The 22,785-nt window shown below is 46.7% G+C and overlaps 3 protein-coding genes across 3 annotated transcripts; 2 read left to right on the forward strand and 1 right to left on the reverse strand.

Annotated features, from left to right (window-relative positions):
* Positions 1–721: 721 nt before the first annotated feature.
* Positions 722–1,877, forward strand: PtA15_14A194 (uncharacterized protein; the record flags this gene model as incomplete). The annotated part of the gene is made up of 3 exons (XM_053162885.1): positions 722–929; positions 1,087–1,165; positions 1,301–1,877. 3 exons carry the CDS (start codon positions 722–724, stop codon positions 1,875–1,877), a joined length of 864 nt encoding a protein of 287 aa, XP_053026867.1.
* Positions 1,878–4,777: 2,900 nt separating this feature from the next.
* Positions 4,778–7,240, forward strand: PtA15_14A195 (uncharacterized protein; the record flags this gene model as incomplete). Its single annotated transcript, XM_053162886.1, has 10 exons — positions 4,778–5,048; positions 5,125–5,145; positions 5,207–5,364; positions 5,434–5,516; positions 5,580–5,631; positions 5,712–5,726; positions 5,787–5,965; positions 6,039–6,082; positions 6,256–7,090; positions 7,168–7,240. The coding sequence occupies 10 exons, from the start codon at positions 4,778–4,780 to the stop codon at positions 7,238–7,240; spliced, it is 1,731 nt and encodes a 576-aa protein (XP_053026868.1).
* A 14,613-nt stretch (positions 7,241–21,853) lies between these two features.
* PtA15_14A196 (uncharacterized protein) lies at positions 21,854–22,537 on the reverse strand (the record flags this gene model as incomplete). The annotated part of the gene is made up of 1 exon (XM_053162887.1): positions 21,854–22,537. One exon carries the CDS (start codon positions 22,535–22,537, stop codon positions 21,854–21,856), a length of 684 nt encoding a protein of 227 aa, XP_053026869.1.
* Positions 22,538–22,785: the final 248 nt, after the last annotated feature.

Raw genomic sequence — 22,785 nt, forward strand, 5'->3', positions numbered from 1 at the left:
CAGACTTGAGAATTTCTGGCAAAAAAACACCTATTTTCTTTTCAAAATGTTTTTAAAAATGTAGTTTTTAGTTTAAAAAATATTTGAGTAGACAGACTTGTAGCCTGCAATCTCAGCTTCCATTTCACCATTTTTTACCCAACTGGCCCCCATGATTACTAGCCCACTCCTCCTGCCCTGAAGTGGTTCTGGAGTGGTGATCCAGCCGTTTTTGGGCTCAAAATTTGAAATTTCCTGAGCCCGCGCGGTCTTGAAGGGGGGGATCAGTCACATAAATCTGCCATGTAAAAATATTCACAGAACGTTTCTTGCCAGGGGGGATGAATATGGGGGAGTTTGAAGTGGGCAAAAACAGGGAGGTATTGCGGAAAATGGGGGAGCGTACCCTGCCATTTGTCTCAATCCTGTAGGGCGAGACATGCGACTTTAGAGGCAAGTCCCTCCTTCGGAGGTCGCTACGCTCCCCCGAGGAGGGTACGCTTGTGTTAAGTTCGATCTTTTCCCGCTACGAAGCCCGCCCAAATATCTGGCAGGACGCGGGAGGGTCGGCCCAACCCCAATTTTCGCGTTGAGCCACAGTCGACCGCGCTCCGTGGTGTATGCTTGCCGGCCTGAGAAATGCTGCTGCTGCGAGGCAACAGCCGTCCAACTGCGGACCGACTGCGGTGTGGTTGTCGCTATCTCCATTGCCGAGCGGCCCACGGCGTACGGCCCGGGAACGATGTCGAGCACACTCTTCGGACACCTCCAGGGTGCAGCCAGCCAGGCTGGAAACAGCAACAGCAATCCTACCATCGACCGCAGAAGATTCGTTGGCCCTGAAACTTCCACCCCTTTCCCCGATTTCCCAGTTGTAACAACAACGACCGGCTCGGCAACAAACGCCGATCGAGCTGATGGCCGCACCCACAAAGATAGTCGCCCGATAGGTCAGTTTAGCCAATCCTGCTGGGAGGCGCTCCGCTCGCTTTGTTTTCTGACCGCAGTCCTGAAAATCAAATTCCAATTCATCCCAGATGACACGGATGAAACTGAACCAATGGGTATCCTTATTTTGGACGCGTTCTTTCTTCCTCCGTTGTACAGGCATTAAAGTTGGTCTGATTTCTCAAGCGAATGGGAGCTGTTACATCGAATCTGGAAAATCGAAAGTGATTTGTGCAGTGTCAGTACTTAATTTCTTCTATCCGTAAAGCGTTGAAGGTAGAGGAAGCTCAGAAATCATTTCGGGGGTATCGTGCCCGCCAGCCCGAGGATGCAACATATACTGATGTGCCATACAAATGATAAAACTCAATAGGTATGGCCCGAAGCCTCGATCATCCTTGTCGAACTCTGCATCACTGTCGCCTCTTGTGATCAGTATGAGATTCGCGCCTTTTTGTATGGCCGGCGCTCGAATGATACCCACTGCTTTGGGGGGTGTCGAAACCACGGTATCTCAGTTGACCCAGCAAGCATTGATGCCTGCTCTGCTGCCGATGAGCGACTCGTCCCTCGTCGAGATTCACATCACCGTACTTGAATGGGACGGCCCACTGAGTCCTGGTCCATGTGTCTTGGCTTCTAGCATCGCTCTCGCTTCAGCCGGGATCCCGACCCTCGGCCTGGTGATCCCTACCACGCTCGCCCTCTCCAAAGATGTCTATCTGGATCCCACCGCAACCGAAGCCGAGGCCGCGTCAGCGATCTTCGACCTCGCCTCGATCCCCGCGATGGGCACAGTCACCCATGTCGGTTTCCGGTCGACTACTGATTGGAAATCCGCACCCATCGAAGCCGATATCTTTGATCGTTGTCTCGACCTGTGTAAATCCAATGCTGAAATCATTCATGGTCTTGCCTCTGCGGCTCTCAAAGATCATCTCGCTACTTGATAGCAATCAATCATATTTGACAATTCCCTCTTTCACCACTTCTGGAGCTTGGTGACTATTTCTGATTCATCCCAAGCGATGTGCCCAAATTCCTGTCAAAGGAGTTAACCCCAGAGGTTTAGTCACATCAAATTTGGTCAATCTATTTTCCCTCCCATCATATCCCTTTGAGACTCCTGTGTGTATGACAAGCCTACTTGATCTTTATCTATCAAAACCAAGGATCCACCAAAATGATGACCATTCTGATACTTCCGACGAAGACTTACGAAGAGGAAGAGGGGAAGGAGGAAGAAGGGAAACGATGGATTGAAACAAGAGAAAACAACAACCATCGATGATGATCAATTGGTCCTCATCTTTTTTCGGGTTTTTGCTCTTTGATTTTCATTCGTTGTTCTACCCTTCCTCTGCCATTTCATTCCCCTTTTTTCGCTTCTCTTTTCCAGTCATCTGGAAATCGGTCTTGATATGAGATTGAAATATTGCAAAGAACGGAAAGCTGATTGGATGGATCCTTTTTCTTTATTTACTTCATTGGCTCAAGTACAACTTCTTTGTTTGAATAAATCCTCTTGGGCCCGCCATTCATTCATTTATTCTTGTTTTTGCCAAAAAGAAATAAAAATGCACTCAGGGCCTATGCTATGGGCTTCAATTTTGAAAAATGGCAACATTCTGCTCTACACAAAAAGTGGAAACTAGGGGAGGGCACATGAATTGTTGAAATTCTTCATATCTGGACTCAAGACTGGAGGACTTCCCGTCGCAATCTGGGAGCAATCTGAGAGCCTCCCAGAGTCTCAAAGCCTAAATTGGAGGACTTCCCGTCACTTTTGAACAGATCTGGAATTCCAGATTTTGCAGGGAAATCTGGAATCTGGAACTCTGGATCACTTCGGGGATCTTTGGGGACCCAGACTTCCCTGCAAAATTTGATATCTGGTGGCTCAGATCTGACTTTCCAGATCGACGGGAAGTCCTCCATTTCCCTGCAAAATTTGGCTCAGATCTGGGTCTGGAAGGGGTTCCCAGATTGACAGGAAGTCCTCCACTGCCCGTGCAATCTGGGACCCCTGCAGATGTTGATTTAGACCCAAAAAGTCTACACCACGGGGCACATTACTGGAAATGCGCTGTATCATGTGGACGTTTCTGATTGAGAAGCGTTCAGAGGATGCCTGGAGAGCATCCAGCGGACGTGAGATGCGCTGAGAATCACTTGGACACTTCCGGAAGCATCCAAGTGATACTTGGCCCTCAAAACTATCCGTTTGGATATCAACAAATGCCGTCCATTGGACACTCCCAAGTGAGAGTGTCCAGTGGACATCTTGATGGTCCACAAAGCTCGGCATCTATTGGACACTCTGGCCAGAGTATCCAATGGACACCAAACCAAGCTGTCCACTGGACACTCTCAGTTGAGAGTGTCTGATGGACACCAAACCAAGCTGTCCACTGGACACTCTCAGTTGAGATTGTCCAATGGACACCAAAGAACCCCGTCATGCGGGTATCTCAGCAGGAGTCCAAGATTGGTAAAGTCTGCCGTAGGAAAAGAAGCCTTGGTGGAAACTGCTGTAAAAAAACACAATTCCAATTATATTTCTCTGAAACCTGGATCAATTGAAAGAGGAGATCTATGCAGTTCACTTTAAAACTTATTAATGTGATATTGTTGCCTGAAAAGTGTCCCACGTGAGAAAAAAAGAAAGAAACACATATACAAACTGCGCTCTTGATTGGAAATTTCTAAAACCTGGATCAATCAAGAGAGCGTATCCATGTGATTAATGTGAGCTAATGATCATAAGATAAAGTACAGGGGAAGGTGTCTGTTGCAGGGTTTGAAGTTTGGGGTCAAGTTACTATTGGGGACCCACGCCCCCCCCCCCTCCCCCCCCCCTCCCCCCCCCCCCTCCCCCCCCCCCCTCCCCCCCCCCCCCTATTACGGAGTGTGCTTTGGCACACTCCTATGAAGGAGTGTTTACAGCCTCTTTGACTGGAAGGAATCCCTTCTGGTCAAAGGGTTTGTATAGCCTCTTCAACTGGAAGGAATCCCTTCTGGTCAAAGAGGCTGTATAACCCCTTTGACTGTAAGGGATTCCTTCCAGTCAAAGGGGCTGTAAACCTGACTGACTGAAAGGAAGAAATTCCAGTCAAAAAGAATATATAAAGAGGGCTGCAATTTCAAGGGTGGACTCCCCCCCCCCCCCCCCCCCCCCCCATGCTCCCCCACCTGGGCACTTGAAAGCCGTGGGGGAGTGTCGATGGCAATGGGGGCTTAGGGTACTGGTTAGCGGGATTTGCGCAAGCCCTACTGAGTTGGATAAAACCATAACCTCTGGGTTTTTCGGTTGAATAAAGAGGGGAAACCCTTGAACCAAACATCCGTGAGTTACAGGTTTTATTCAACTTAGATATGGGAGATTTATTCAAAATAAAAAAGAAATGGGGGTGACTGAGAGATAAGAGGATAAACCCTTGTTTATTTTCCTAAAAACTTTGAAAAGAAGCTCTCAATGAGAAGAATAAGATCCAGGAATGTATGTTTTGTTTTGTTTTGTTTTTTAGAAGAAATTATTAGTTGAGCTTGCCGGGAACAAAGCAATCTTCGGAATGGGCGGGTATCCCGTGAGATTAACTGGCCGTGTTGGGATACATACGATGACTGGGATATCTGACTGTTCCGTCGGATGTTCCGAGGATATGAAGAGGGATGGTACTTTTTTTGCGCGTCCCTCGGTACATATATCCGGCAGGATGACCCCCTAGAGCCCCCACTCAGCCAAATGACCGCACCAACCACCCAACACCAGCCACCAACCACCACGGAAACAGCGCACGACGACGATGATCAGGAGTACGATGAGCCGGTGTGGGACGAAGCCGCTCTCATGGCCATCCAGCTCATCGAAACTCAGCACTACAACACCCCCCCTCACGCAGAAAAAAAACTCCAAAAACTCAAAACACCCCCACCCCCCGCGAGCCGCAAACAACCCCTGAGAAGAACGCCCGTCCATCTCGAGGTCCAGCTCGCCCCACAGCCCGCGCAATCGCTCCTCGCCCAGAACGTCCTCTCGAAGCTCTTCGGCAGACTCACGCCCAGCTCGACAAACAACGGCCTGTACCAGCGCTTCCGCGCCAAGAAAGGCTTGCTCTCAGGTCTGCCCTTGCTCTCTTCCCCTCGACCCACAAGAGAGCTGACTCTACTGACCTGCCGCTTTCCCATCCCGCGTAGTCTCCGACCTGGTCTCTTGCCGTCAGTTCTCCCCCCGTCCTTCTCTCCACACAAAAGAGGCTGACCGATGCCGCATACACAGTGTGGTGCGAGGTGCAAGTAGAGTACGGGCTGCTCGGCAAGCGCCACCTCAAGCCCAATCTGCGCCCCTCATCCTTCCTCTCCTCCGCCGGCGTCCAGATCAATGTCAACCCCAAGCTCGTCATCTCCCGCCAGATCATCCTTGACGGCGGCACCAAGGCGCGCATCTCTTCCCCCCCCCTCCCTCCCAAAAACAAAACTAACACGGGCTTTTCTTGGGCTGGGCAGGTTCATAATAAGCTTGAGAAAGAAGTCGCGCCCGAGAAAGTTCACGTCCAAGTGCTCTCACCCGTGGATTCCTGGGGCCTTAAGTCCGCCTCCTATCCCCCTTTCTGCTTTCTAGAACAGAGTACTAATACCACACACATCCACAGAGTTTTGAACACGATTGTCAGCTTGAGCTTGCTCAGATCGACGGGCATGATGGTGCGCCCACCCTTCCCCTGCTCTCCGGGGCCCACAAGCTGACGCGTATATCTGACCACGTCTGACGGGGACGCGGGCAGCGCGAGATTCCAGTGGTGAGTGCCACCCCGCATGTGTGGAGCTTTCGGGTGCTGAAGATGGGTCTGCGGTGGCAGTGGGGCTTCGTCGGCGGCTTTCTGGTCCAGGGCATCGTCGACCAAATCGACCTCGTCCCCCGCGCTCGATCACCCTCGGCGGCCACGCGGGAGCCCGACGATGGGCCCGGTCCGGCATCGGGCGACGACGGCCCGGCGGCCAAGGACTACGTGGTCCGCATCAGTGATTCCAAAACAACGTCAGCCTTTCTCCCTCGCTCACATCTAGCGGCCTGCTTCCCCTTATCATCCTCGCGTTCGTCTTCATTTCAGCCAAGGGGAATCCTTACCCGCCCCGCACTACACGGAATCTGCACGTTAGTCGATGGCTTGCATTGCATCCCTCGAAGAGGTGTCGAGCATGAGGCATATACACACTTGTTTCGTTTTGTTTTGTTGTTGCCAGAGCAGACACATGCCTCATGGCTCACTCCTCTTCGTCGGTATCAGCTCTACTGACTTTCCTTTATACATCTTGCGGGGCCTACAGGGTATCAGCTGATGCTGTATAAGTATCTGTACGACCAACACGCGAGCGGCTCCTTCGATCTAGAGCGATTTTCGAAGCATTTAGGGCTGGACTTAGACGAGCGGTTCAGCGAGCCGTTCCTGAGAGACGCCCAGCCCATCCTTGCAAGCCTCAAGGCCGACTGCACGCCCACGACGCTGCGGGAGATCTTCGCATTGCATGCGGACTTGGTAAGCCGCATCGGCGGCTCCCATTCGACGCTCGAGATCGTCTACCGCAGGCGCGGCACGACCCGCTCTGAGCGCGCTGTGGGCGGGAACGCGCGCAAGAAAATCAAGGCCGGACACAACGACACGTCGCCGGGCGAGAAGCGCTCACCCACGCCCGTTCTTGCCTCGCCGATCACCGCGTCCGCTGCGGATGATGGCCCGGTTTTGGCCGCCGACCCGCAACAGCCGGCGGCGGCGGATACGGCGGGCGAGGATGCGGCCATCGAAGGCCCCGCGGACCCTGCGCTGATTATCCCCGGCTCCCCGGCCCTGGAAGCCACGCGGCGCTCGGAAGAAGACGCTCTTGCTGGTCGTCAAGACCGAGAGAGCAGCGAGAAGAGCGTGCGCGCCAGTCATGCAGGGGAGGACGCGGAAGACCTGCGGCGCCTGGCCGCGCTCGCCCCCGCCTCCTCCTCGCTCGCCTCCCTCACCCCCAAGCCCACCACCGCCGGGCCCCAGATCATCGGCGCCTTCGAGTTCGTCTTCCACCCCCTCGAGCTCTTCGGCTTCGTCTCCCATGCGCTCGCCTTCTGGAACGGCGACGCCCCGCCCGTCGGCGTCGATATCCGGGACCACAATAAATGCTCGCACGTCCCCCTCTCCCTTCTCCCTCTCCGCTCCAGATACGCCTTGTGTTGACTGGCTGTGGTTTTTTTTCGTACAGGCCGTGCGAGTTTAAGGACTCCTGTGAATGGAGGGCTAAGCTCGCCAACCGCATCATCGAGGCGCTGCCCTGAACCCCCCGCCGGACGCGTCCCGGTTGACGCTCTTCTTGGCGATCGAGCCCTTGTGTATCTCTAGTTGTATTTCTCGTTGTTCTTCTTGCACAGATTGCGGTGCGTTGTGGGCGGATTGGATTGGAATATGTACGTGCTAACAGTGTCCCTCAATTGGAGGGGAGAGTACGCGCCGGCCGGGAGAGATTCTCGGAAGGAGGGGCTTCTGCGCTGAGTCGGCCGCTTGTGTGCTCAACGTGTAGGGGAGCACCAGGTAACCAAGATCCACAAGGAGAATCTTTCCATCTCTTTCTTTTTTAGGGGCATGCAATAGCAGTCTGTTTTGTGAGCTTGTTTATTTGGCCACAGATGCACACCAGGACAACAAAAGGGAGTTGCTTGGTGGCATGTGATGTGATGCAGCTGGGGTTTCAGATCCACTGTGGCCCCACTAGCACATCTGGAGCTCACGTGACTGCAGCACGGCATGTGTTGGGACACCACCAGCCCCATCCACTTTCTGTTGTCCTCGTTCCCACACCTGAATCAGTCGCGGAGTCTACGGTTTTTTTTTTGGCAAAGGATGATAACACTGGGAGAACTGACAGGCTGGAGATTCAGACAGCTTCCTCATCCAAACTTAACCAAGTCCCTCTCTCGCCTGAGGCTTTGCCGGAGGGACTTCTGACTTATCAGGAATTCTCGCGTGAGAGAACCGGATATTTCAGCCCTCATTTCGTTACATCCGCTGTATCTCATGTAATTCTCAACCATCATTCACAAGACCAACTTTTTATACATTGCATGCTTTTTCTTATATTTTACACATTTTTCAGATTGTCTGTTTCTTAACTCAAAGTTTTTAAACATTTGATTGAGAAAATAATAATTCAATAAAAGTACAGCGCTTTGGCTGAGCGCGCTTGGACCTTTTCTGTGTGATCCGGTGTAGGCCTCAAGGGATGGATGGGTAATCGAAGTTCCTTTGAGGGGGAAATAAATTGTATGATAGGTTGAAAGGCTATTACAATCTACGGGTGGTTTGAAAGACCTGCCGCTCTAATAGTACTATGCAAATAACCAAGAGTCTTGTAATCAATATTTAAAAAAAATGTGGCAGATTCCAAGATAGCTCTTACTTTTATATAGTAATCTCTATCAGACCTAAATATCTAATTCAATGTGTTTTCAGACCGGTTATAACTACGGATAACGTGGTTTGTTATGGTGAAGTTCCTCTACTGTTGTTGATGTTATAATTTGTACTACTACTTCTACTACTACTTCTACTACTACTAATATGCTAATAAGGAGAATGGGTTGTTGGTTGGTTGGTTGTTGATTGTTGGTTCTACTACTGCACTAACACTCTACTGACTGACTGACTGACTCTACGCTACTCAATACTACTACTGCTAGCTACTACTACTAAACTACTACTGTGACCAAACCTTTGTAGGCTGATGGTCCAAAAAAGAAATTATGGGGGGAGAAGAGCTTCTTTTATATTGAAGAGTGAGGGATTTTAGCTCCAGGGGGATGTGTTTGAGGGAATTTAGCTGCAGGGGATCCCAGTTGCACAGCATATGTACGCCTGTACTGCACGGCCACACAAACAATGAGGGAATTATGCCGCAGTGACACTATTTGTACACCTTATCTGCCTGCATATATTGCACTGCCTGATGTCATGTGTTGCTATGTACCCAAGCCACCTTCCATATCCTTCAGAATGAGTTGCTATGTAACCAAGCCACCTTCCATGCACTCTGCACCCAACTAGAATACTCCTCCTTTCCAGGATTTGGGGGTTAAAGCCTCTCTCTGGTCCCCTTCCTCCTCCCTCATCCTTGTATCTACATCGTGTATTCTTCCGTCCAATCCGCCGTGGCTACCAAAGGGTGTATGTGTGTAAATGTTGTGACTGTTGTGTAAGATTATCTCTTCCTCTTGTAATGGGTTCCACCTGTATCAACTACGGGTCGCTACGCTACGCTACACTATTTCAGCGCTACATGTTAGCGTAGCGGCAAAAAGCGCCCATCTATTTTGCATAGCGTTAGCGCGCTGTTAGCGCCGCTACGCTGCGCTAATTTTCAGCGGCGCTAACAGCGCGCCAATTCTTTGTTAGCGTTAGCGCGCCGCTACAGTCGCTACGCTACGCTGCGCTGCGCTACACCGCTTTTAGCGGAAATAAAGCCCTGTTTTCCCGCTAAAGGCGCTGTAGCGCGCGCTCTTTTGCGCCCTGCATGCGTAGCGTTAGCGCAATTGCGCGCATCTGCGCTAACGCTACGCTATCAGCTAAAATAGCTGCGCACCGCGTGCGCGTAGCGTTAGCGCATATGCGTGCAATTGCGCTAACGCTATGCTAAAAAATAGCGCATTCGCGCTGCGCTACGCTACGCTAACCACTATGGTTAGCATAGCGACCCAGTGTTGCCTGTATGTAACTGTACTATCATAATACCTTTTCATATTTCCTTTTGGCATTGCAACAGGCACAGCACACCACACCGGTCAATTTCTTCAAAAATGAGACTTTTCAAAAAATAAAAGAGGGATGAAGATTGAGGCAAGGGAGTCTGAAATTATAGGAGAAGGAGGGGCAGATGCAGGTGTACCATCCACCAAAATCTTAGAAGGTTTACAATGGTCAGAATTGAGTTCTGGTGGTTCAAAGGAAATCACCACCAAAACGAAAATATCTCTCATGCGGGAATTCCTGATTAGTCATAAGTCCCTCCGGCAAAGCCACAGGCAAGAGAGGGACTTAGTTAAGTTTGTTCCTCATCCTGCAATCTACCATACCAGGATCTGGGATTCCAGAACCCCAGACAAAAAATTCAACTAGGCTAAGAATTTGCTTCCCTGCATGACAAAATTCAAGTCAGTATTGACTCAAGAGTACCTCTGTGAATTTGGAGAGAATATGGTAGGACGAGGAGAGGTGCTGAGTTCTGAGCAGAATCCAGACTGGTTAAAGTGAAGGTTCAGGCTCATGAATTCATGCTAGGAGTTTTCAGGGAGGGGTTTTGTCATGCTAGCTACCAAGGATATGCAAACCCATCCCTCTATTCCTCTTGTTTTCACCTCCACTTCACAACACCCCCCACAGAGACTCAAAAGACGTGAAAAAGAAGGGGAGGAGATGAGAAATCTCCTCCTCCTTGTCCTAAAATTGGTTGACTTGGCACTAGCTATAGGGTTACCTCTTGGGCCATGCTAGTAGGCTGGAAACAGCATATTCTGGCCCGTTAGCACTTTATTCAGTGGATAATGCAGTAAAGACCTCAACAAAAGAGGCCCTAAATTGCCGCATGCAAATACACTGTTACAAGTAACATGATGGGAAGCCATTAAAGAACCTAGAATTTTTATTAATATAAACCAGAACCAGAACTGAAGAAGAAAATATGTAAGAATGATGGATAAACAATATAAAGAAGAAATAAACCAACCCTGATACAATAGAGGCTATAAAGATGAGGACAACAACAAATGTAAGACAATAAAATAGTGATCAACTGTGAGGATGTTGTGAATAGGTTAGTCAACGAGAGGATTGAGGAGAAGTTGAAGAGAAAAAAGAAACAAACCCTAGGAGTATAGGTAACAATCTTTATCAATAAGGAACGGGAATATTAAGGACTTGATCTAGGACAGGAAACTGAGAAAGAAAGAGAAGTTAGCATTGAAGATTGGAGGAGCCATGTTGACAAGAGATCAGAAATGCGGAGGTGCATTTCTCACCAAGTTGGAAGCCAGTATGGCTGTCCACGTTAAGGCTTCGCGGAGCTTGAGGTTGCAAGCGAGGAGTATTGGCGATTTTGTCGATGGAAGACTAGATCTGAGTCAGGATAGTTTGGGTGAAGTGTTGATTGATTGATAATAGAAATCGTGGGGAAGAGGATTTAGGTTGAGATTGATGACCAAAACATGGCCGTGGAGATGAGCAAGTGTGTATAGACGCGGTCCAGATAGGTTTGATTTGGTAATACCAAAGGACAGCAGAAGAGTAGTGCACAAGGCGCTTGAACTTGCGAGATGCGCAGCAGAGTGCGCTCAAGTTTCAACACCCCCCTCAAATTGGTGAGTAATCAACCAAGAAACATTTTTCAAGGAGTCTTTTGAGTGATTCTACATTGCTTGCTTTTGTGAGAGTGTTGGCAATCATATCCTCTGACGGAATCAGAGTAACAGTAATTTCATTGTTGTTTCTCAGGTCTCTTAGCCACTTCATTTTGATATCTAGATGTTTTGTTTTTGAGTTTGACCCGAAATTCTTCAGCTTTTTGGCTAAGCGTTGATTATATATGTGAAAAGTTGTTGGTTCAAGGTTTTTGCTCCACAGTTATTCAACTAGATATTTGATCCACTGATTCTCTTGTACCCCGTCGGACAGAGCGTTGAGTTCAGCTTCAGTTGACAATAGCGTTATATTCTGTTGTCTTTTGCTGTTCCAGGCAACAGGACAGTTCTTCCAGAAGAAAATTGAGCCGCTTCTTGATAAACGGGTTTCTGAATCATCCGCCCACGTCGCATTGGTGAAATGTTACAGGGAATTCAAAATGTTAGGATCAGGTCTGAGTGTTAGATGTAGTTCTTGTGTGCCCTTCATGTATTTCCAGCAATGCATCACTTCCTTCCAGTGAGTGATGCCTGGATTGTTATTGAAGCTGGACAGAATGGAGACCGCAGGAGCCAGATCAGGCCTTGTCTGGCAGGATAGATAGTTGAGAATTCCAGTGAAAGTGCGATAATTGATGCCCAACTTCAAAAATTTGTCCTTTTCTTGCTGAGTTGCGGGTTTCAATTGAACCGCCACCGATAAAGGATTATTGACAGTCTTGCATTTGGACAATCCAAGCATCTTGAGACCTTTGTCAATTAATTTTTCTTGAGACAATGAGATCTGAACATCCATGCCTAGCAATGTGTCCGGATCATGAGCGGAAGAGTTCGGAAAATTTTTTCAAGAAAAGCTCTTCAAACAACTTGACATTGCCAACGACTATAAGATCATCTACGTGGAAGAATATGTACAAAATGTTTTTGTTGTGAATGAATAGACAAGGATTGGATGCTGATTGTGAGAAGTTGATTTCTTTAAACCATGAGGTAAGAGTTTCGTACCAATTTTCTGGAGCTTGCTTCAGACCGTAGAGTGACTTTATTTAGTTTGAGATAAGGTGCCTTGCGGTCAGAACCTTTGGGTTTCTTGATATATAGCTCCTCCTTCAGCGGTGTGTAGAGGAAGGCGCTTTTCAGGTCAAATTGTCTGATTGGCAGCTTTTTGTCAACTGCAAAAATGAGAACCACTAGGAGGGTGGTTAATTTGCCGGTGGGTGCAAAGGTATCCCCATAATCTTTGCATTCTTTTTGTAGAAACCCTTGAATAAATAACCTAGCTTTCTTTTGTTCATAATTTGCTGATAGCGTAGCGGTTTTAGTCTTGAAAGTTGAAGATCCAAAGAGTTCACAAAAAAGATCGAGGAACATCAAACGTGTCTTCCCAGAACTCATGATGTTCAATATTTGATAATTCTTCATTCAAGGCTTTGACCCATTTCTCCCTTTCGCTAGATTTCATTGCACTCTTATAGGAACTTGGATCCAATGATAGATATGAGTATTTTGATGGTTTAACACAAGAAGTACAATCTCTGAGATTACGTGTGATTGCAAGGGCGGGATTAAGTCCTGAGGCGACATCATCATCATCAGTTTCAGAACTTGTCTCTGGAATATCCTCATTTTCAGATTCTTTGGGTGAGGATGCCTGTTTCCAATCACTATTGCATTCCAATTCAATATCCCAGTTGGATTCTTTTGACAATGAATATTCATAGTTGAGGAACTGGACACTCTTTGTGTTGATTAATTTCCTCTCATCAGTCAGTATGCCATATGATCTAATTTCATTGACATATCCTATAAGTCGTCCTAATTTTCCTTTTGGTTTAAGTTTTGAGTGAGATTGTTTGGGTTCAACAAGGTAGGATACTCGGTTTCCTATTGGATGAAAGTAGTTGATGGGAAGTGAGCAATTCTTGAAGAGTTTGAATGGGCATTTCTTGGATTGATGAGTTGGTATTTGATTCAGATTTAAACAGCTGACTTTGGCGAGTTCACTCCAGAACTTTTGCAGAATTTGTGAGTCTTCCAATATGGTCCTCAAAGATTCCAGGATCGTTCTATTAAATTGTTCTGCCAGACCGTTTTGTTGAGGAGTGTAGGCATCCAAGGTTCTCTGCTTGATGAGATGAGCTTTACAGTAATCTGCCATAGTTTGATTCGAGAATTTGGAACCTCAATCTGAGTGAAGGATTTATGGATGGAATCCAAATCTCTTGGCTTCAAAATCCAGAAGGAAAGAATGAGTGGTTGGAGTATTGCTCTTGTGTTTCATAGGAATTGCTGCACAGAATTGGGTGCAGCTATCAACAACTGTGAGGATACATTTGTGCCCTTCAAATGAGGATGGCCAGATTGGTCCAATCAAGTTGAGATGAATCTCTTCAAATGGTCTAGCGGCCGGTTTGTGAGTTGATTTGAAAGAAGCTTTGGTTATTTTCAAAACTGCACAAGATTTGCATGTCTTCAGGATTTTGAGAGGGATACCAAGTTTCTTCCTCAGCCAATGATAGCTCAGGTGACCAAGTTATTTGTGCAAGAGCTCTGCTGCTGATAGGTGGCTTGAGTGCTCAAGATTCTCAAATTGAAGGCATGGCAAGTTGCCAATGTAATTGCCTGTCATCACAATTTTGTTGTTCTTTAGGATTTCAAACAAGTTTTTATTAAGAAGAATAATGAAATCTTAACTACTTGAACTTGAGTAGGACACTCAGCTAACTGCATGGTAAGGCACACATACAAGTGCAGATGGCAAATAGCTCACAGGTACCTGCCAGGAGGTACCTGTGGGCTATTTGCCATCTGGCCTTGTATGTGTGCCTTACCATGCAGTTAGCTGAGTGTCCTACTCAAGTTCAAGTAGTTCTTCATCTCATAGAAGTGTTACATATTGAATTTATTTGATCACAAGCACTCAAGAAGCGGTTTCATTGAAATCAGACAGGTACCTGTTTGCCATCTCTATTGAGAATGAGACATCTAGCAGACAGCAGATTTACAATGATATCAGGGATATACAGAACATTATTCAGAATGATTTCACCATGTTGATTCTTGAGTCAAATTGATCTAATCCCTTTTATCTCTAGTCAATCATGTGAGGAACTAGTTTGTACGCATCCTAGTTCTTTGAGTTCTAGGGTGTGAAACAATTGCAAATCGGAAGTCATGTGAGCGGATGAACCCAAGTCAAGAATAAATTGATTTGGCGTGCTTGAAATTGAAGAGTGAAATGAACTGACCAATGATTCTTGTTTTGATTCTGAAGCAGCGGCTTTCTTCTCAAAGTACTTGGTTCTCTTTTTTGGGTACAGATACCAGCAGTTCTCTTTTAAGTGATTGGCAGCCATGTTGTGAAATTTCTTTTGACATTTTTTCGAGTCATTGGTGAACAGAGTGATTGGATTAGACCAACTACCAGCATTTGACAAATCTTGAGATTCAAGATTATTTTGATGAATTCAAAGATGGCGGATGACAACGTCCAGAGTAGGTTCCTTATCTGAGTGCGTAATTTGATTGACGATGTCCTTCATGTTGATGGGGAACTTGTGGATCACCATGTGACCTATGGCGTCATCAGTGAATTCCCAGCCAACTTGAATAAGTTGGGATTGATAAGTCTTCATTGAAGTGATAAAGCCAGAAATGTTGTCTGAAGTGTATGGAGCTCAAAGGAAAGATTGGAAAACATGTGCTTTGTTTGATGTTTGAGTAGATGCAAAGAACTTGACAATGGACTTCCAGGTCTTCTTAGCACAATCTTCATTTGACGAGTTGACCACATTAGCTTGTACGGTAGATTTGAGTTTAGCCACAATTATTGCCTTGAAGAAATCTTTTCCATCAGAATTCAGCTTGTCATCTTCAGTAGTGAGAGCCTTCTTTAGTTTAAATAGGTCCAGGAAGTTGATGACACGTATTCTCCAGAAATTAAAGTTGTCCAAGTTGAGTAACGGAATCCCTTCAATGATGGTTTTCAGTACTGAGGGAATTACTCTGTCCATTCGATTGATAGGGACAGACATTGCCACAGGTGACTGGTTCTTGTTGGTTGAAGTCAAGGTGAGAGGTGGTTTGACTGATTCTTTGTTGTTGGTGGACATGTGCTGAGTCCAATTGTTCGACTGTTAATCGTAAAGAACCTAGACTTTTTATTACTATAAACCAGAACCAGAACTGAAGAAGAAAATATGTAAGAACAATGGATAAACAATATAAAGAAGAAAGAAACCAACCCTGAGAAAATAGAGGCTATAAAGATGAGGACAACAACAAATGTAAGACAATAAGATAGTGATAAACTGTGAGGATGCTGTGAATAGGTTAGTCAACGAGAGGATTGAGGAGAAGTTGAAGAGAAAAAAGAAACAAACCCTAGGAGTATAGGTAAAAATCTTTATAGAGAAGGAATGGGAATATTAAGGACTTGATCTAGGACAGGAAACTGAGAAAGAAAGAGAAGTTAGCATTGAGGATTGGAGGAGCCATGTTGACGAGAGATTGGAAATGCAGAGGTGCATTTCTCACCAAGTTGGAAGCCAGTATGGCTGTCCACGTTAAGGCTTCGCGGAGCTTGAGGTCGCAAGCAAGGAGTATTGGCGATGTTGTCAACGGAAGACTAGATCTGAGTCAGGATAGTTTGGGCGAAGTGTTGATTGATTGATAATAGAAATCGTGGGGAAGAGGATTTAGGTTGAGATCAATGACCAAAACATGGCCTTGGAGATGAGCAAGTGTGTATAGACGCGGTCCAGATAAGTTTGATTTAGTGATACAAATGAGCTTGCAAGATGCGCAGCAGAGTGCGCTCAAGTTCCAACAGCCATGTGTCACAAAGCAGATTCCACCTCGCCGAGCAGGTATACATACACCTGCCCGCCGAGCCTGCTCACCGAGAGCCCCTTGGCGGGCAAGTGCATGCCTGCCCGCCAAGCCTGCTCGCCAAGAGCCCCTCGGCAAGCAGGTGCAAGTATACCTGCTCGCTGAGAGCTCCTCGGCGGGCAGGTGTATGTATACCTGCTCGCCAAGAGCCCCTCGGCGGGAAGGTGTATGTATACCTGTTCACCAAGAGGCTCTCAGCAAGGTAGGATCTGTATGCCTGGTCGCCAAAGATTTTTCTTGGCGAGCAGGTATACATGCACCTGCCCGCCGAGGGGCTCTCGGTGAGCAGGTTCGGCGGGCAGGTGAATGTATACCTGCTCGCCGAGAGGCTCTCGGCGAGGTGGGATCTGTATGCCTGCTCGCCGAGGATTTCTCTTGGCGAGCAGGTAAACATGCACCTACCCGCCGAGGGGCTCTCGGTGAGCAGGCTCGGCGGTCAGGTGTTTGTATACCTGCTCGCCAAGAGTTATCCTTCTTGGCAAGCAGGCAAGGCTCTCATAGACAACCGGTCATTGAGAGACATGATCCAAAGTCTAGACGGGGGGCCATCAAAGGAGAGTGTGTATTTGCTATGTACTCGCTATGGCAGGCCATTGGGAGAAGCCATCTAGAGAGAGAATGTAAAGTATGTACATAGTATGTACAATGGCAAGCTGTGCCACGGTGAGCACTGAGCTGCACCAACTGAGTTTTTACCGCAGTGCTTGTTTGGCTGTGCCAAAAATTAAAATGGGCACTGAGCTGTATGCCAGCCAGCCCTGCACAAGCAGATGGAGTAGCTTTGGAGCTGAAACCAGAGCTGTGTTATTTCAGTTGTCATCAACTGACTACTTTTTTTTCCTGGTGAATCTTGATGTTTAGTGAGCTGGGATCTTGAGGTCCGGATGTCTTGAGCCTTGATGTCCTCAGGCGTGTAGCGTGCAATAAAAACCTGATTATGACACATGTACCAAGCTGTCCACCACAACGTCTAAGCTTTCAGGGCCAGCTGATATCACCCTGACATTCCCCAAAGCATTCACATGATACACTGCCAGCATATTTGGCTGGGATGAAGTCATCCCAGTTTAACTGGGATGCACTCAACCAATTTAAAATGGGTTGATCTCATCCAATGAAATATAAACCCAAGGGGGGTACCTTGGATTTATCTTTCATCAGTTGAGATCAACCAAGTTTAAATTGGTTGAGTTCATCCTAGTTTAAATGGGATAACCTCAACCCAGCAAATTATGCTGGCAGTGATATCCAGCTGCACCAGTAGTGCACCATCTCTCAGTCAATGACATACTCAAAACCTTTCACATGGCTGCACAAGTATTTGAAGAAAAATTCTGATTTTGTGAAAAGGAAGCAAACAGGCAAAGCCAGGCCCCTAGTTCCTGCGTTCCTGAAAGATTGAGTTTCTTTTCTGCTGCTTTGTATCATCCAAGCACACCTGTTGAGGGCATCAAAACTGAAATAGCACGCTACTTGAAAGAGGATGCTGAACCGGAAGGGGTCAAATCCCTCAAATATTGGATGATCAGTTGTCAAAATGGCCTGCTTTATCCTTTCAAAAATGGCTTGCCAGTACTATTCAATTCCGGCTACCAGTGCTGCCTCCAAATGAGCTTTTTCCAAAGGCTGAAAAATTGTATTGTGGCAGTGATTTTCCCTCAAGCCAAGTAGTATCAAGCACATTTTGTACCTCAAGAATAGGTACCAAACTTTTGATGATCAATTCTAGCTTTTTTACCAACTTTACTCCTGATTTAATTACCTTGTAGATAGTAACATGGTCATTAGAGTGAAAAATCGTTAGTACAAAAAATTCTTGACATTGTGCCCCCCCCCCCCCCCCCCCTGTCTGCAGTTGTTCCATACTCTGGGGCTTGGGGGTTCTCAAGATGGCCATCCCAAACCCTATTCCCCGGGGTCAGACCACAAGGTGCCAGTTTGGGTCACAGCCTTAGCATGGCTTAGAGCACCAGACCTAGGTGAGTAGTCATTGGCCTGGCCAAGTGAAATGAGCAAGACAAATATGTACGGATGTACTTTGCGCACTGTGGGGCTTGTCTACTCAAAGTCCCGGCCACAGTGCGCGGAAGCTCAAAACGCTTTGCACACTGTACAAACCCCCAAAAGAAAGAGTCACTTTTTATGATTTGTTTCTTCACCAATTGATAGTCTGGGTTCTCAGAGGACCCCTAAAAAATATCAAAGAGATCCAATGACCCCTTCACCCCCCCCCCCCCCCCCCCAAAAAAATAAGCAAAATAACGCCCAAAAAACCACTGCACCCACCAGAAAAGCATGTACCCAAGGCCCAGGGACTTAAACAGCATGTCCTAAAACAATTATCAGGCTCTTTAATGAGTTGTATGCACACAAGTGGCTAAGAATTTGTCTTATTTCACTATGCTTAGTAGTTTGCGTACAACCAAATGAAACCAGATGTTCTAATTCATTTACAGCGCTTAAATTCCCTAGAGAATATTTGTGAAGCCTCATGGCATTCATGGCAGCTCAGATGTGTTTAAAATACAAGAAATGGTGGCCTAGTGGCATTTTTACGTCTCAAGTAGCAGAACAAAAAACACCAAATGGAAGAAACATGACTAAGCATAAACAAAGCATAAATCACGGGTTTTTGAAATGCTTCTGCCAGAAGATCACTGTGTCATGGAAAGTTAATCCAATGGGTCTGCTTTGCAGAAGGCCTGAAGTAATTCAGATTTGATTGCAATCAATCAGAAGGAATCAAATCAGACACTGTTGATAGGTACTTTGTGTCTTTGTATACCTTGATTGTGTCAATTGCATCGACCATGGCCTTTTGGACTTCTTTCCAGTCTTTGTTCTTGTTTAGGCCCATACTAACAGCAGCCGAATGGAACCCGCAATGTCCATCACCGGGAACATCGTGAATCATTGAAATTGAATGTCTTAATCCGGCAGACACCGAGTGGTACTGAGGATGAGCCTGAAACAAATGAAATAACATCAGGTTGTGGACTGATGATATCAAAACAGTGTAAACCCATACCTGGTTAAATCTGATCCACTGATAAGGTTGTTCAACTTCTTTGCTTTTGGATTTGGATTTGGATTTGGTGGAATCTGTATCATTTTGATCTGCAACTTCATCTGCATTGATGAGGTTGGCTTCATCTATATCCATGCGGTCGGATTGATTGTTGTTCAAGTGTTTCAAGCTATCTTCAGCTTTTTTTTTGGCAACTCTTCCAGACATCCTTTGAACAACTTGCCCAGACCTCTGTGATAATGTCATTGATTGTGATTAGTTGCTCTAGTCACATGACCAACGTGATACATATGTTGAGACTCACTGTCACTATAGCCACAGGATCACAAGGAAGGGTTGCTGATTCATCCAAAAATTGTTCCAAGTCATCATCCGATTCATCCAAAACTTTGCTTTCAGTGTCAGAGGCTATCTTTGCTTTCTTTTTACGACATGTACACGCAGGTTTAGCAGCTGTCTTGCGAGGTCGTCACCGCTTTCTCTTTGGGGCTTCCTTGCTCCCTTCAAACTTTTTAGGCCGGCTGACTTTCTTCTTGGGTAGTTGATACTCCCAGGCAGAAGGATCTCTCTTAGTTGAGCATTCCAAGGTTGGTTTTGATTTGTTTAGCGCCCCCTTTGGTCGTCCTTTGTGCGGCTGTTTGACAGGCTCTTTGAGTGGAGTCAGCAAATGTGATTGGTTGAGTAAGCAAGTAAAATCTTTGATGTAGTTTGGCTTCTCAGATGTGGTCAGTTTCTGGAATTGTTCTTAAATTTTGCGTAGAAATAACTGATTGAGATATTCATTGCTAGGTGGACTTGATGCAGATGGACAAGGCAGAACAACCTTCTGTAGGTCAAAAAAAGCACTTCTTAGTTCAAATCAAAGAATGCCAAATCTGTGTATACATTACAATGATAGAGAAGAAAAACATACCAAAACATCTGGCAAGTGCCATTGAGAGTGGAACTCACTTGGATCAAGAGCTTTGCCTTCGACTCTGTTGAATCCATGAGGGCTTGCTTGAAGTGCTTCGCGTGTTGGATGTTAGTGCTTCCTGTGTTGGATGTTGTTGGACCTGAACTTAGTATGTACTCAAGGTTAAGTGTCTCGGGGGGCTTTGCCTGGGTGAAGAACGAAAGGACAGGGGTAGGGGGACGGGGTCCCGGGTTTGGGGGTGCTTTTTTTGTTTTTTGTTTTTGTAGAACCTTTTTTCATCTCTTATTTGCTGATCTGATTTGGACAGAAATAATCCTGAGGGTCAATGAAGACCCTTTCTAACAGGTGGCAAAAGGAATTCTTTTTTTGGACAGTGCTTGAGCTGCAGTGCGCGACAAGTTTTGAGCTTCCGTGCACTGTGGCCGGGACGTTGAGTGGACAACCCCCACAGTGCGCAACAAGTTTTTTGCAGTGCGCGAAGTACATCCAAATATGTATGACTTGAAAGAATCCAGATGACTAAGAGTTGTGTTCCATTAGACATGAGAACTAAGACTAATAGAAATGTTGTGAAGTAATTATTAAGCATAATTCTTCTGGGGTAAGTTACCTAAGAGCAGGCGGCTGGCCGCTCTAGTTTATTGATAAGATTGGACAAGCTGATGAAAGCGGTTCTGCAGATTGGATCTGATTGTTCTGCATGTTGATGTTTCTCATCAGCCTTTGTTCTCAGCTATCTTCTTCGGAGAATCACTGCAGGTTTTACGCTCTTTGAGCTTTTGGCCCTTGTGGTCCGTCTGTGTTGGCTTGGGTGAAACGGTGGAGGAGTAATGTGATGTTATCTGCTTATTACTCCTTGTTAGCCTCTTGTTCATTTTTTCCTAGCTTGGAATTTTTTACTCACCAAGGTCTTCTCCTTCTCTTTCAGGGGAGTTGGTTTCAGTTGTCTTTTCTTCTTCAACTTTGTCTAAGGAAGAAACAATAAGGCATTAGCTCTCATCTGATCACTTTGAGTTCACTCATCAGTCGCTCACCTTTGGTGTTGGCTGTGTTTGTTCTCTTAGTGACTGAGGACCAAGAATTTCCGCGAGTCTGATATTGCGGCTTGCTGAAGTCGGACCTGCATGCATCAAATTGATTTGTCAGTTTCACGACCCCTGCGGCGCTGTTTTTTGGACTGCGCAAGTGGTTTGCTTTGTTCACCAGTTGCCGCAGCTAAATTAGCTCCCAGCAGCTTTCTCAATTTATGAGATCGCTGCCGTTCACCTAGGTGTGTATTCTCACATGACTTAGTGGGACAAGCTCTGTTTGGGAAGGGTTTTAGTAGAGAGCTAGGATTTATTGTATTTCAAACCAGAGTAGGGTTATTGAGTGAATGAATGAAATATGAGAATGAGCGAAATTGGGGAACAAGTGCCATTCGGGAATGAGTGGAATTAGAGGCTGAGCAATGAGCAATATTTGACTGGGTATGTATTTGGCGAGTAGAATAATTATTAACTATGTGCAAGGAAAAAAAGCTGTGATCGGATTCTGGACAAGATCATGCAAAGACAGAGTGTATGTGTAACCGACGGCCCAGAACAAAGACGAGGGAAATCTATTCCGGGGTTGCTTGCGCAGAGGGGTATATACGTGAGACACTATGAACTTGAGCTCGAGGCGCCTGTTACTATAATGCCCAATAAACATGTAATGACCTCGGGATCCATTCTAAGTCCGCGACTTTGCACAAACCGCGGCCGAGGATGGTGGGGTCTACATTGACAGCCTCTTGCCACAATGGAGGGGAACCGTCAATTGCGAGAATAACCTTCCTCTTTTCAATTGACGGATTGCTGACATAGACTTCGCAGCCTTTCGGACCTCCTAGGAGCACTCTAATGGCGTGTTCCCCCGGTTGGATGGGTGGCCGCGCGGTGTCTGGGTTCCGGGGGGTCCAACGGAGGTCGTGAAGCGGATCGAATTCGCCAGCTTGAGATAATCCCCAATAAACATGTAATGACGTCGGGATCGAGGGGAGGTCCGTGACTTTGCACAAACCGCGGCCGGGGCGGGTGGGCTTTACATCGACAGCCTCTTCCCACAATAGAGGTCCACCGTTAATTTGGAAAACGACCTTCGTCTTTTCGGTTGACGGATTGCTGACATAGACTTCGTAGCCTTTCGGACCTCCTGGGACCACTCTAATGGCGTGTTGACTCGGTTGGATGGGTGGCCGCGCGATGTCTGGGTTCGGGTGCGGCAGGGTCCAACGCAGGTCGTGAAGCGTAATGAATTCGTCAGCTTGAGAGTAGACTCCAGCCACTAATACGAAAAGTGAGAGGAGGTGGGTGAACCCTCGGGACGCTTTCATCTGAAATAGAAACAGATCTTGTCAGAGACCGGAATGCGAATAATAAAGGAATAGACATGATGTGACTGACTTTTGATATTGTGAAGGTAGGAATATGACTGTGAGTGGCCGGTTATTGTTTTTCAAGATGGTGAACGCGTCAAGGCAACGAGGGCGATCCGATGTGCGGTTGTCGATGGGGCGAAGGACAACAGCCCGAAACCTCGGCATTTTATGCTCGGGTGGACATTGCGTTGTCCCCTGGGTAT

The sequence above is a fragment of the Puccinia triticina genome, chromosome 14A (assembly GCF_026914185.1).
Source record: "Puccinia triticina chromosome 14A, complete sequence".
Classification (NCBI taxonomy): Eukaryota; Fungi; Basidiomycota; class Pucciniomycetes; order Pucciniales; family Pucciniaceae; genus Puccinia; species Puccinia triticina.